This window comes from Theropithecus gelada, chromosome 2 (genome assembly GCF_003255815.1).
Source record: "Theropithecus gelada isolate Dixy chromosome 2, Tgel_1.0, whole genome shotgun sequence".
Classification (NCBI taxonomy): Eukaryota; Metazoa; Chordata; class Mammalia; order Primates; family Cercopithecidae; genus Theropithecus; species Theropithecus gelada.
The window spans coordinates 9,153,041-9,167,046 of NC_037669.1; the positions used below are offsets into that span (position 1 = coordinate 9,153,041).

The following is a 14,006-nucleotide window of genomic DNA, read 5'->3' on the forward strand; positions in this document are numbered from 1 at the left end:
AGTCCAGCTCCTTCATATTATAGTTGAGGTCACTGAGGGTCAAGGAAGTTGAATATATGCCCAAGGTCACACAGCTAGAAGCAGGATATGCACTAGAACCCAGAAACTCTGACTACCATTTCAACAAAAAAAACCCTAACTTCTTTGGCATTTCCATTTGTTATATTCTCCCTGACACAAAACCTAAGCGTGAGTCAATAATGATTAGAATTTCACCTTTTGATCCTCACAATAGTTTAAATGATAGCACTATCTGTGGACTCACTGACTGACTTTCCTAACAGCTAAAACTCACAGTAGGCAACTATCTCCTACAATAACACGGGTATTCACACATCTTTCTTCAAGAATGTGCTTGCAGTTTTATTATGGACATTTTGTTCCTTAATTTTGAGAACCTGGGGAGAAAGGTGGGCAGAGAAATGAATGGGTCATTAGTTAAAAGGCAAGGGTTGAATTTGCAAAAGGTTGTGGCAAAGTAAGCAACAAATGGGAAAGAGTGAAGGGCATCAATATTGATCTTGCCTCTCATCTTTCCCTCTGTCTTCTTGCTTGCAGGTTTCTATTGTGTAGTCTCTCAAACAAAGCCGACTTTATTTATGGTGTGACTGATTTAACACTACTGAAACAGTCCATCATCTGTTAATTTGGTCCAATTAAAAACTGGTCATAGGGAAAACCCTGGGAATTAAGCTCATTTAGAAACACAACTTCTGATTCATTTATGTCTTGCTCATTTATGTCTCCTCTTCTAAAGGATACAATTCAGGGTGTTGATTTATAGAGGTGGTTCTTTTCAGTTTCCTGAGTTTCTGTGACCCCTTTTGGTTGTGTCCATTAAAAAAGTACCCTTCTGCCTCTCTCCCCTCGTAAGGCTATCGTTAAAACATTTTAAAGAGGCTTGCCTAAGATTTCCTGCTATCCGGAATTAGAAAAATCCCACTAAACAGCTAGAGTCACCATTTATAAAGTACGTACGCATTGCATGGACTTACGCTAAGTAAGAAAACATGACTGCTTTCTCACTTAATCCTTACAACTCTTAAAGTTAAGTACTATTATCCCCGTTTTGCAGTTGAGGAGGCTTTAGATTTAAACGTTCAAGTAAATCATCAAACACTATAAAACAAGAAGCGACAGCTATGCTATTTGAACCAAAGGCTGCCTGATGCCAGTGCCAGCACTGCTACCCACCAAGCTCCACTGAGATTTATGCCTAGACTAAGTAAAATCTCTGAACAACAACAACAAAATTATTTCCTCCACTTATTTTTCCTTCTTTGCAACACAAGTTCTTGTAGGCAGGTAGGTGTTCCACTCTCTATACTTAGCCTCTCCCACGTCCTCTGCAATCTTTCCCTTTTGCTGCTGGAATCGTCAGAGATTGCTACTGCAGCTGGTGAGTGGGCAGGTGCAGCCACCATCTGCTCTAGGAGTCCAAATGCGCAGAAGAACCTCGCACCCAGGACCTGGCCCAGGCACCACGAATTCCAGAACATGCTGGGGACACGGCTAACCCCGCCCCCTCGCGGTGGCGATTGGCTGAACCCTCCCTGAGTGCAGAGCGCTGTTTAATGAAGGCAGTTGTCTCGCCTGCAAGTTCGGACGACACATCTCTAAAGAGGTGAGATCCGCCGGGGGTGCTGAATGGGGGCTTCAGTGCTTCCTGCCCGAAGGGTCCTTGAGAAGCCTGTTTGTTTTTCCCGGCGCTTGTCTCCACCCATCCCCTTCTCTCATTGGCCAGACCTGGTGGGCGGCTGTGTTTCCATTGGCCGGGGGGCGGTGTCTGTCCCTGGCCAGGGTGGGGGCGGGGCCTCCGCCGCTCTGAGCTTGCCCTTGTGTCTGGTGCTCCGTAGAGCTGCCGCCGCCGCCGCTGCCGCTCCGCTACAGCCGCCGCTGCAGCCGGAGCATCCGGGAGCCGCCACTGCCGCCGCCGCTGCCGCCACTAGCGCTGCTTTCACCGCTGCTACCTCCCCTCCCAGGACCTCGAGACACCCCGGGTGCGAGCGGCAGTGCTGCTTGCTTGCTCCCCCTCTCCCCCAGCCCTTCCCCTCCGTGACCTATCCACTCCTTGCAGCCCTCGCCCGCACCTTCTCCGACAACCCGGCACCCCTGCACCACCTGCTCGGGCAGCCCCGGCGGGCTCTGGGACTTGCTGTGCGCGCCGAGAGGAAGGCAAGCTCCAAACCCCTGCCTGGCAGACAGGCTGTCGCGGCTGCACCACCAGCAGGAGGAGGAGGAGAAGAAACTATTTCGCCCACCGATACCCCATTCTGCGGGTGCTTTGCCGCTGTCGCTACTGCTGCCGCCGATCCGAGTCCGCGGGTTCGAACACCTCAGCGGCGGGGACGGTAGGTCCCGTGGGCGCCGGGAGGAGGACACCAGCGGAGCCCTGCACTCTCGTGCCCCGCTCACCAGCATCTACTTACCCCCTCGTTCCTTCCCCAGCCCTTTAGAGAAGGGACCATGATTTGGAAACGCAGCGCTGTTCTCCGCTTCTACAGTGTCTGCGGGCTCCTGCTACAAGGTAATCCCCGCCCCGCCGCGGGGAACATCAACTTCTCGCCCATTCCCCATCTTTCCCATTCCACCCCATATTTCCACTCTCCCCTCCCAGTCCTCCTGTCCCCAGCGATTTCCACCCCCTCCCCCTACTCTCTGGTGCGGCAGGGGGCAGTGGCAGTTTGCACCAGCCCCTTGAATTTCTAACGCTGGCTCAGCCCTGCCTTCCCAGCAGTCAGCCCCTTACGCGGCACCTTTTGCCTTTTCATTCACCTGAGCTTCCTTCATCTCACTCCATCCCCGCCGGCATCCCCCTCCCACGCCTTTTGGCTGGCAACTTGTGCCTCTCTGAACATTCCACCCTCCCGACAACCCCCACCAGCCACCTCCCACATCACGCTCTTGACCGACCCTCTCCGTCTCTTGTCATCTCTTTAACCTCCCCCTTTTCGGGTCGTCTTTTCTTTTCCCCCTCTTCCCACCATCATCATATCCGTGTGTCTTTAAAAAGTGTGTGAGAGCCTGGGAGCGAGCTACCAAGACGGCGAGAACAGCAGCAGCGGCAGCACCGTGTGCATTGCAATAACATCTCCGGGGGGGGAAATGTGTTGTGAGACGTGTCATTCACCTAGGAAGAGAGAGGAGACTCTGTCTGGGATTTAAGAAAAAAAAAAAAAAAAAAAAAAGAAAGAAAGAAAAAGAAAGAAAGGAAAAAGAATAAGAAAAAATAAAAAAATTGAACGAATGAATAAATAAACCAATAAATTAAGAAAGGGGAGAAAAGGCAAAAAAAATTAAAAGACCCAAACGCACTTTATCAACACATTGACTTTTTATTATTCAGTCTGTGTCATTTCTTTTTTTTTTTTAATCAAAGAAATGTATGCTTCCTAGCAGTTACTTTACTGCCAAGAGATTTTCACTTAGATTTCCTACCTCTCCATCTTCTCTCTGCCGCTTCTTTCCGTAATTAATATTATCCTTTCACGTGAAATGTAAGAACCCCTACGACCGCAGTGGAGGGAAGCCGCACAGAACGCTGTTATTATGCAAATCACTGGGTTTGGATGCCGGAAGGCTAGGGAATCTGGGTTCACTTTTCTCCAGACCCTCTTTTTTGGAGGAGGGAGTGAGGGTGCTGTGTGGAATGGGAGGATGATGCTGATTATGAAATAAATGGCAATGCATAGTACAGGAGTGCATGAGGACACTTTGGGTGGTGGAGGAGGCAGAGGCGGCGTGCTAGGGCTGGGCGGGCAGGGGCTGTAAGGCGGAAGATTGTCGCTTTGAAGAGAATAGTATAGGGATGTGGCTTGAATGTGAGATATAGCGAGGATGGATGTGAAATGATGATTGATAGAATATTTTTTAAGCTAGGTGACTAGATTTTTTTTCTTTGCCTATCTCTAAACCCTTCTGTCATTATTTGGGTATTTGCAGGAAGACAAGTTGATGAAATTAATTTTTCCCTGGGTAAAAGGGATCTGAAAGTAAGACACACGTAGACTCACTGGCGTGCAAAGCCCAATCGGCCTTTGGAGGATTTAAATGAGGTCAATGAACCATCTTTCAGCAAGTTCTTGGAATGCATCCTCTCTCCTGCCCTCCTCCGGGATATAGACTGGGGACAGAATTTTATTTATGCATATTTATGAACATGAAAGAAGAGGCAGTGGGCAGAATTTTCCTGAATTAACTAACTGACCTTCTAGAGATCTTGTGTAGAATATTTTGGTGGTACTTTTGTGTATTTTACGTTGGGTGTAAATTTCAGGCATGTCATGTGTGCCAGAATCTCCGTGAAGGCAGACAGCACATTCTTCCTGCGTATGCCGCCGAGTCCCATTTCTCACCCTTCACACCCCCATCCTCACGCAAGTAACCCGGGTGTCTGACACGTTACTTAGGTTTTTAATCTGCGCTGAGACAATCTCCCGGAGACCCTACTTCACCTCTCAGTAACTTGCATTTCTCAGCTCAGCTGTGTGTGTGTGTGTGTGTGTGTGCGCGCGCGCGCGCGCCGGCATGCGCCGTGTTGGGGGGAGTGTGATGTGGGGGAATCAGTTAATTTGGTGATTGCAATGAAAATTCGACACCGCTAGATGTATTTTCCCTGCCAATCTGTGTGTGCTGGTCCCGGCCGGTCAATGCACACACTGCTGGGCTGCTGCGAAATTATTTATTATAGAGCTTGTGGGTCATGGACTGCACTTGGGGTCGCCTCCTCTCTTCCTTCAACATTTCCCTGTGAATTGTCTATTCAGTGCAGTGCAAAATAACTGTTTGCTGGTGCCTCTCTCAGCCTGGAGGAGGATTTACTCTTTCTCTACCCGGAGAGATTCCATCAGCAGCATTCAGGCATGAGTCTCTTTTATTGAGTATGTAAACCAATGAATAAGACAGTGCTTCTTTTCACAGCAGACTGGGGTGGGGGGGTGGGTGCGGGAAGGGGGTGTGAGTATAGCAGAGAAAATGCACCACTGCAACCAGCAGCAACACCAGCATTAGGTCCAATAAATAAATAAATAAAGGTCCTATACAGCAACCAGGGAAAGAGCACAAGTCCAACCATGTCTGTGGACTTAGGAGCATCTTAGATCAGGCCATATGAATACACTAAAAGAGATAAGAGGATTAAAAAAAGAAAGAAAGAAAGAGGAGGAGGCACAAAGCACTACTGGATTGTCTTCTCATGTTTATGGCTGCCTCACATTTATTCATCAAACACTACTCCACAGACACATCATACTTTGTTGATATTGTCAGGTTTTGCTCAAATTGCTCATCCCTTCCTTGTCTTAGGCTTGGCTGAGAACATTGCTTCGGGGTTCAGATTTATGTTTCTCCCCTACCCTACCGTTTTATTAGGACTTGGTTAGGTTGTAAAATGAAGGCTTTATTTCTTGGACATAGATTAACTACTTAGCGGGTCTTTCTATGTGCAGGGAGAAAAGGGTGGCAGGGGAACTAGTGAGCGACTGATTTTGGCTAGAGGGAGTCTGCCCTGCCTGCTAGTAGTTATGACTAGGCAAATACTATAGTCAGTCAATAGCTTCTTTTTTTAGCTTTATCAGCACTATAGTGATATTCACTTAAGTAATACTAATCAGTTTATTTATCCCATGTATTACTCTTCCCTTTCTTGCAGTATACATTATTAAAGACAAAAAAACTCATTTGAACATATCTTCTCCGTGTTTCTGTATTTTAACTGACTGTATTTATATTATCACCTATATTTTTTACCTTTTTTTCTCGGAAGCAAATCAATTTTCTGGCTTGTTAATATGTGGAGTGATAAGCCAGTGATGAGAATCCAGTCAATGATAAAATGAGTTTTTTTAAAAAAGGCTTACTTAATTCTATAACATCTGCCAGTTTGTCCTCATCCTCATCGTGTCTTTAGGAAATGAATAATAAATAGAAAATAAATATATGCTTTTGGCCAAACTATAACTTGGAATGTAGGCTACTTAAATAGCAAAATTTGATTTAGTGTTCAGCTACAATGCATCTTTTCTTATTTTCCCTCATCATAGAAAGAGGAAAATCTGGAGTAAGCACAAGGGACACATTAGAGAAATGAATTTCTTTGCAAGGATTGCAAAAGCTTGCCACCTGTAACTAAGTCCTCTCTTGGCTATAGAGTAGATCCAGTTCAATTGCTAACCCTTGCTGAAACTTTATCCCTTTCCATGCCTGAGGGGGCACTGCAAAGATGGAGAGAGTGCCCTGGGCAGCACAGGAAACAATTCTGGAAAGGGCAAAAAAGAAACAAGGGCAAAATATAACAAGAAATAGTCATGCATACATGCATACAAGACCTCATTTTGTTGAGAACTGTGTTTACTTTTTGGAATTAGTCGTATACAAAAACACCTCCAAGACAGATACTGGGGCTTTAGTTTTTTGTGTTTGTGTGTGTGTGTGTGTTTTTTTTATTTTTTATTTTGGCCATGGTATATTCTGGTAAATGATTTGTTATGTTTAGTAGAAATATAACACAAACACAATTTAATTTGAATATGTATTCAAATTAAATCTCATTGGATGTACATAATACTTGCCTCAGTATGTGTCATAAACCTCATCTTACATTTTTTAGAAAGCACATTATAATACATATTATACTTATATACACTTAATGAAATAATTATGCTTCCTAAAATCATATCTTTCCAACTATTTTACCTTCACATATATTAACTTTAGTCTTGTCAAACTCATTTCTTATGCCAAATGTAGTTCTTGAAATACATTTTACTCACTCCCTTTTTCGATTAACATAAACTTTGGAAAATGGAGCCTATATACTTAAATGCAATAACTGTGGCTTAAATAGTCGAACATCAGACAATTGGTAATTAAGAAAATCTTTGCAAATATGAGGAGTTCCTAGACTGGTTTTATATCAAGATGTGGAAGCTTACTTCATTGTCTTTTTTCCATTTCTATAACTATTAGAACTCTGGGAACATAATATGACAAAGCTAAGTATCAATTGAGATGATCTGTTCTTGTGTCCTTCATTAGAAGATAAGACATTTTAAAACTATTTGTCACACAATTAAATAGTGGTAGAATGTCATTTTTCTTAAAGAAAAAAAATACTTAAATCACTTAAAGAGCAAAATGGAAGTGCAAAAATGTTGGAAGACATCCTAAGCATGCATTTGAAAGTGGCCTGGAATCAACACCAAATGGCATAAATTTTCTCTTTAAGTAGTCTGTGGGATATCAGTGATTGAGACAAGTAAGCCTTATTTACTATGAAGGATTTGGGGGTACATTAATAATCAAATATAGACCTAATGTCATATGGATGTTTTATTTGAGCTTGCTGACATGTGCTCTATGATATTTATTGAGAAATAGTCTTCATTTTATTAGACTGTATTAAACCGATTGGCTAAGTCACCCATTCTGTAGCAGCTGACTGAATAGACTAAGGAAGTAGAGAGAAGGAAAATCACAAACCAAGGAAGCCGACTCAGAAACTGAAGTCAGAAGCCCCTTTGTTGAATTGGCAGATACTGGTCTGATTTACTGTCTTAAAACAGTTCTAGTGCCCAACAATTATTATACTTAAGCTTCCTGAGGGCAAGCTCTGAGCCTTACATAGCTATGCAGTTTTCTTATCCTCATTTTAGTAGATGCATAAACAGTCGTGCTGGATTGAATAACAGTATGTCCTAATTACTTCTGATGGGATTAAATGATCTCTTCTCTTCATAATATGGAAACACTCATACTTTGTCAAGTCATGTAAGAGTTAATTTTGACATTTTGTAAGCTATGTTGGTTTATGAAAGTTTTCCTATATTAAATTATCACATAAATAGTTCTTAATATATATCTTTAAGTGAATTCAATCTGATCAGTCATTTTTAACATTTTCCTACCATTTTTTTCTTTTCCTTGATTAAAAACTCCAGATACTTTACATTAGATTAGATCATAAACTAATTTTATAAAAAATGAAGGACATAATTTAAATTTACTGATTTAACCTAAAATATTTAAAAGGACACGTTCATTGCCAACATTTTATTTGAAAATGTCAAGCATTTTTGGAGTGCAATTCTGTAGTATCAAGAAAGGCATCTTCTGCAAATTCCTTGTGTAAAGAGGTGGGTGAGGATTAACCTAGAGCTGTGGCAGCTGAAGCCCCCTGCTGTGTGATGATGCAAATGGCATCTCAGGCCTAATGTGCTCTGCAGAGGCGGCAAACTCAGAGGAAAGCAATCATGTGGCATGAGAGTGAAATGGGAAGTCTTTTTCATAGCTTGTAGTGGACATAAAACATCCTTTAGCTTTTTGTAAGCAGAAATGATCCAGAGTATTTGTAATCACACGAACTTATGACAAAGCAAAAGAGAGAACATAGATTTTGTTTAGAGAGTAATAAACAAATCCCACTAAAACTACCAACGTTTTCATCCAATGAATGGTGAACATTTAATTTTCTTCCAGACCATCAGGAACATAGGTCAGTTTAGTGAAGATGAATAGCAAAATTGCAATAGGATTTCTTTGCTGTTTTTTACATGTGTTGGACCTAATAACTGTTTGGCTGGGAAACATTCTGTTATCCAGTTCTTCCTTCAGTGAGTAAGCAGTTAGTCCCTTAATCTCATTCTTATTAGAGCATTTCCTGTACTATGAGAATATAGTAGTTTCTTTACAATATAGGAGTTAACTGTTCAGTGTATGTTCAATTTATTTAGTGTTGTTAAGTATAATTTGTGTTATGTCACATCAGTAGAGAATGTTTCCTATCTGAACAATATTATTTATCATGTAGGCAAAGTCATCTGATACGTTCTCTAAAAAAGTAAGAGTTGTAAACCTATTGTTGTACCATTAAACCCTATCAGATAAAAGGAACTAACATAGCTTTGTATATTTTGATTCCATTTGCCACAGAACAAAAACCTGAATATGTTATACAGCTGATTTTTATTAGTGAGCCCAGTTGTTCCTGTTAATGTGTTCAGTGGATTTCCTTAAGCATATATGAAATTGTTTTCATCTTAGAAGCATGTTTTCATCTTAGAAGCCTATTTAAAAATTAGTGAAGTAAATATTCTGCTTAAGTAGGGATCAGTTAAATATTAATGTCAAAATCAGAGATGTAATTATAGAGAAAGGAAGTATTTCACAGTCACTTATTTACATATATGCACATATATACACATTTACGTATGTCATTTTTAAGACTGAAGAACATCTTTATTAATTTTGTAATTAGAGTTTAGGGCTTTCAGGGATGTATAATAGAATGAAGGAAAAGGTAAGAGTTTGTTTTGTTTTGACTCATTGTGTTCTTTTACTCTTTCAATTAAGGTTAGGAATTTTATATTATTTTTTAAGTAAATTTTCTTAGGCTACAACAACGATTTACAAGCCTTCCACTTAAAACACACACACAAGTCTTACAATTTATGAAATAACAATAGGGTTGAGTATTCTGGATCTATTTTTGCGCTAATGAAACTGAGTGATAAGAACTTATTACTACTTGAATAGATACAGAGCTAAGTTGGTAAGATTTGCCATAGAGAGAGGGGGTTATTAACTATTCACATTGTATTTTGAGGTCTTTGAAGGAAATATTAACACAGTCTGTATTCAACTTTGGGAATAACTGTTTCTGAGTCAGCAAATCATTTTTACTTGAATATTTAAATTATCTTTTAGCCATTTCATTGCTAGAGAGGAAGTCTCTGTCTAGTGATAGTTAAGGAGTTATTCCGGGGGTTAAATACTGACATCATTAGGGATTGCTTAACAAGTAAAAATAAGCATACTTTTGCTTTCAGAAAAAAGAAAAATCTCAAAGCTAAATGTGATCAAATAGTGCAAATAATGTCACATTATAAGAAAACAAAGTCCTTTAAAAAGTCAGATTGCGATTCTAAAAATTTTATATATTTTATGATGGTTAATTTACAGTAAGGATACATTGCTTATCTAAAGTTGTCCTTGAGAACAGAGTGAGAAAGCACCTTTCTGACAAGGATGTGCTGTCGACTGCTGAGTGTATAGCTGTTATATTGATTTGCTGTAATTCATAAAGCCAATTAATCTATTCTTGTAAAGAAATATTTTTAGCTTTTAAGCTAAAATTGTTTGTATTTTAAAATGCAGGTGCCTTCCATAATGCTTATTTAAACATCAAGGCCTAAAATTTATAGTGTGTAAAAAAAGTCCTAATTTTCTTAATAAATTCATATTTTACATGAGCTTGTCCTGTATCCCCCATGGGGGAAAATGTCCATGACATTTGTAACTTCCATTCATTCTCATACCTTTTGCATCTCTGTTTTTCAATCTGGAGTTGTAGGCTTAAATTTAAATGAGAAATAATGCATTACGAATTAGAATATTTATATGTAAAAGCAAAGAAAAATATATAGTAAGCTTTTTATTTAATTGCCATTTCTTTACTGCTCTCTATTTTATGTGCTGAAGTCTGAATACTAACTCAGCTTCCTTTATACTCTTCAGGAATATAATATCCCTCCCATTCCCTGCCCATGCTACCGACTTGAAAGATCCATTAAAATGAATTAATGGGGAATGAAGAATAAAGAAGTGGAGTTTTGCTAAAGGATATGTACAGAATATGTACAGACTGGGTATTTTTCCTTTCAACCCCCAAGGAGCACACCCCAGTGTTTTAGCAAGGATAAAACATGTACAATATGTGTTGAGTTGTTTTTGTTATTGTTATTACTGCACTTTTTTGAAAGCTCCGTTCCGTAGTCTCTTAATAAAAATGGCAAAAAGAAGGGGAAAGGAATGTGAGTCAGCCAGCCAAACACACAGAGAAATGCCTGGCAAAGCTGACTAAATTAGCATATGCTAGGCTGAGTATTTCCCTCTGTTGTTACATAATCCCTTTCTAATACAAAATCAGTTCTCATACTTAACCCTTTCAGGAGGTTTGGAATTCTCCCACTGTTATATTTTTATTTTGCTTCATTTATTTGCTCATGAATTGTGTAAATCATCTATTCAAGGGCTTTTATGTCAAGTTCTTTTTTTCCCTCTCCAGCACTTCTGTATACAAATGTTCCATTCTATGTCCAACTTCAGGATTCAAGAATCAACTTTTCTATAGCTTCCACTGAGAGGATCTAATTAGCATTTTAGTCTCCCTTTACTCATGTGCAGCTTTCTTTAGAAAATGTATTAGTTCTATGAGGTTCCCCTAAGGATTCATAATACTCTAGTTTGTTACATGTACTGTGATATTCAGTGTGCCTTAATTATGCACGTGTCCTCATTTCAAAGCCTTTTCAGGGATCATGTGGGATAGAACAGGGGTCTGGCTGTAAGTTCACTGTCATGTATTAATGTGTAGGTGGTATTCAGAGAAGGATGTTTCTGAAGGCAATTATGTATCTATGACTTCAATATAGCAAGCAGTTACTCACATTCTGCACTTACTAGATACCCTGCCAAGGCAGAATTAAATTCACCATTGTGATACATAATACAGTATCTGTTGATTCTAAATAACAGATACTGCTCTAGGATTGAAATAAAATAATGAGTGAAAATGTGTATCCCCTACCCTGAATAGGGATTGTCTCTTTCATTTTCCCAAACAAAAAGAAGAATCACAAATTGTTCCTAAGTCAATGCTCTATTCCTTAACTAGCCCATTAACACATTTTGCTATGGTGGGATCTTGAAGTTTTGCTGGATTTTATGTGAGGGTATAGATATTAAGTAGTATTAATTGCCTGCAATCTTTGTGGACTGCCAAATGTCAGTGCATTGCCAAATCTGAGACATTTGATTTTCAGGTTTTAATTTGGATGCAATTTGAATATTGGTGAAAGTATAGAGAGACGCCGAACTCAACAGAGAGAGGCAGACGTCTTTTTCTTAAAGAGACTTCATTTGTGGAGAGATTGCTACAAGAATTGGCTTGTTTTGTATCTGATATCACTTATAAGGGGGATATTTTCCTATATTACATGAGTATGAGAGTGCATTTGTATTAATTGTACCCTTTGACTTACATGTCTTCCTCTGTGTCTTATGTCATAAGAAAAGGGTGGTTTAATTTGTAACTGCAACTTGTGTCTTTTATTCTTTTATTTATGCTTATGGCAATAAAAAGCGTTTTATAAGCTGATATAATATGTTTTGACAATTTTTATTTGATTACTTTACACAATAGCATAATTTTTGAAGCTATAGTTTAGTTTTAGTAGACAAAAGAATGCCATCTGCCATCTATTGATTATTTGAAGCATTTATGTGTTCTTAGTTCATGAGAGAACTGAGCATTTGATTTTGTCTATTCTATGATCTACATAAAATATGGCTATTATTATTATAGTGTTTTGAAGGTTATGTGTTTGTCTGCCTGTCTCCTCTAGTGGACTATAAGCCCCTAGTGTACAGGGGCTGAAGTCTTAGTCCTCATTATATTTCAAGTGACTAATCGAATGTCTGGTCTGTCTTTTTTGTTTGTTTGTTTTTCAAATGTTTTCATCCTTCCACTGATTGATTAGTTTTCTTCTAATAGATTTAATCTTGATACAACTCTTTAATTGGATCTAGATAATATATAAGTATTTACATTATAACTGCCAAAATGCCAATACAGTACTCCAAATAGAATAAATATTTTCAGTGACTTTTCATTTGTATGTAATATACAGGAAGAAGACAGAAATACACCCCAAGAAACAAAAATAATTCTAAATAATGGTGCACTTAACAAAAATATGAATTAATTGCTTTAAGTCAGGGCAGTCCATTCAAATTTGTACTGTAAACATTTATTTGAATCTTACTGATATCTTTGGGTATTTTAACCCCTTATCTTCAGTCTGCTTTCCAAAGATTTTATCTCTAGCTTCAAAAATATTCCTGATGATGACTTTGGTTAAACGTGAAGCCACATTATCTTGTTGTTCTACTTTGAGTAGCTGGCATTTCCGGATAAATGTATAAACAAAGAGGAATTACAAGCTGACCTTGATCTACCAGATTATGTGTGGACTGACCTGCTTTTTTTTTTTTTTTTTTTTTCCTGCCAAGCTAGAGAGTAGAGGTTCTCTGATTAGTCCCTGAAGTAAAGATTCAGGGTGCATTCTTCGCAGTTAACTGGAAGACATTCTGTCAGTATTATTTAAAAGACCCTTTATAAATTCTAAATGTTGATCTGTTTGTGTTTTTAATGCTTAGTTACTTATGCAATTGATGACACATATATGCTGTGATTGGATTTTTTTTTTTTTTTTTTTTTGCATTTGAAAGACAGAGAGAGATAGGATGGAAATATTATCTACTTTTTAAAGAAAATGTAAATACAGTTACTGGAAACCCGAAACCAAGGGAGAAAAGACTGTACAATTTTTAGTGACTGTATTTTCACATAAAGTGTTTTAAGAATACTTTTTCTAAAAAGTCCCAATGAAATGTGGCTTTTCGTAAAAGTCATATAGTTTTTTCCTCACATTTTAAAAATCAATTTCCCTGATGTCTTTTGGATTTTTGACTGTTTCATGACTCTTAGCATTTGAAAAGATATTATTAACTAGACTAGCTTACGATTTACCTGAATGCCAGGTGCTGAAATCACTCTATCGTCCTCATAGATGAATATGTATTCTGTAAATAAGTGTCCAATGAAGATAAACTAGCTAAATTTATTAAGGGTTCTTGCCGCTTTATACAGTTGGTATTAAGAATTATATTCTCTCATAGCTTCTGTTAGCACCTAGTCTTGCTTCATGTGAAAATATGTCTGTATGTTGCTACAGTTGCAGAATAACCCTTCTTCTCTCACATGGCTATTGTCTGGCCCCTGCTCATCAACTTTCCAGAGACTAGTGAGTTAAAGGGAAGGTAGTTTGTTTTGCAATTTTTTGTTGGACGCAATTTTTGTTGACTCTTTCACTATTTCAACGAAACATTATCTTAATATGTTACTGAATTTATTCATTATATTGAGGATATTCCTATAACCTATGGTT

At 38.9% G+C, this 14,006-nt stretch overlaps 1 protein-coding gene across 2 annotated transcripts in view; it reads left to right on the plus strand.

Annotated features, from left to right (window-relative positions):
* The first annotated feature begins 1,850 nt into the window (after positions 1–1,850).
* Positions 1,851–14,006, plus strand: part of CADM2 (cell adhesion molecule 2) — a 1,080,415-nt gene continuing 1,068,259 nt past the window's right edge. Inside the window, exon 1 of one of the 2 annotated variants that reach the window (XM_025377585.1) lies at positions 1,851–2,527. In XM_025377585.1, the coding sequence (XP_025233370.1) occupies positions 2,467–2,527 (61 nt within the window). In that variant the 5' untranslated portion in view covers positions 1,851–2,466. The remainder of the gene's footprint in view (positions 2,528–14,006) is intronic. The other variant, XM_025377584.1, reaches the window with a different exon arrangement.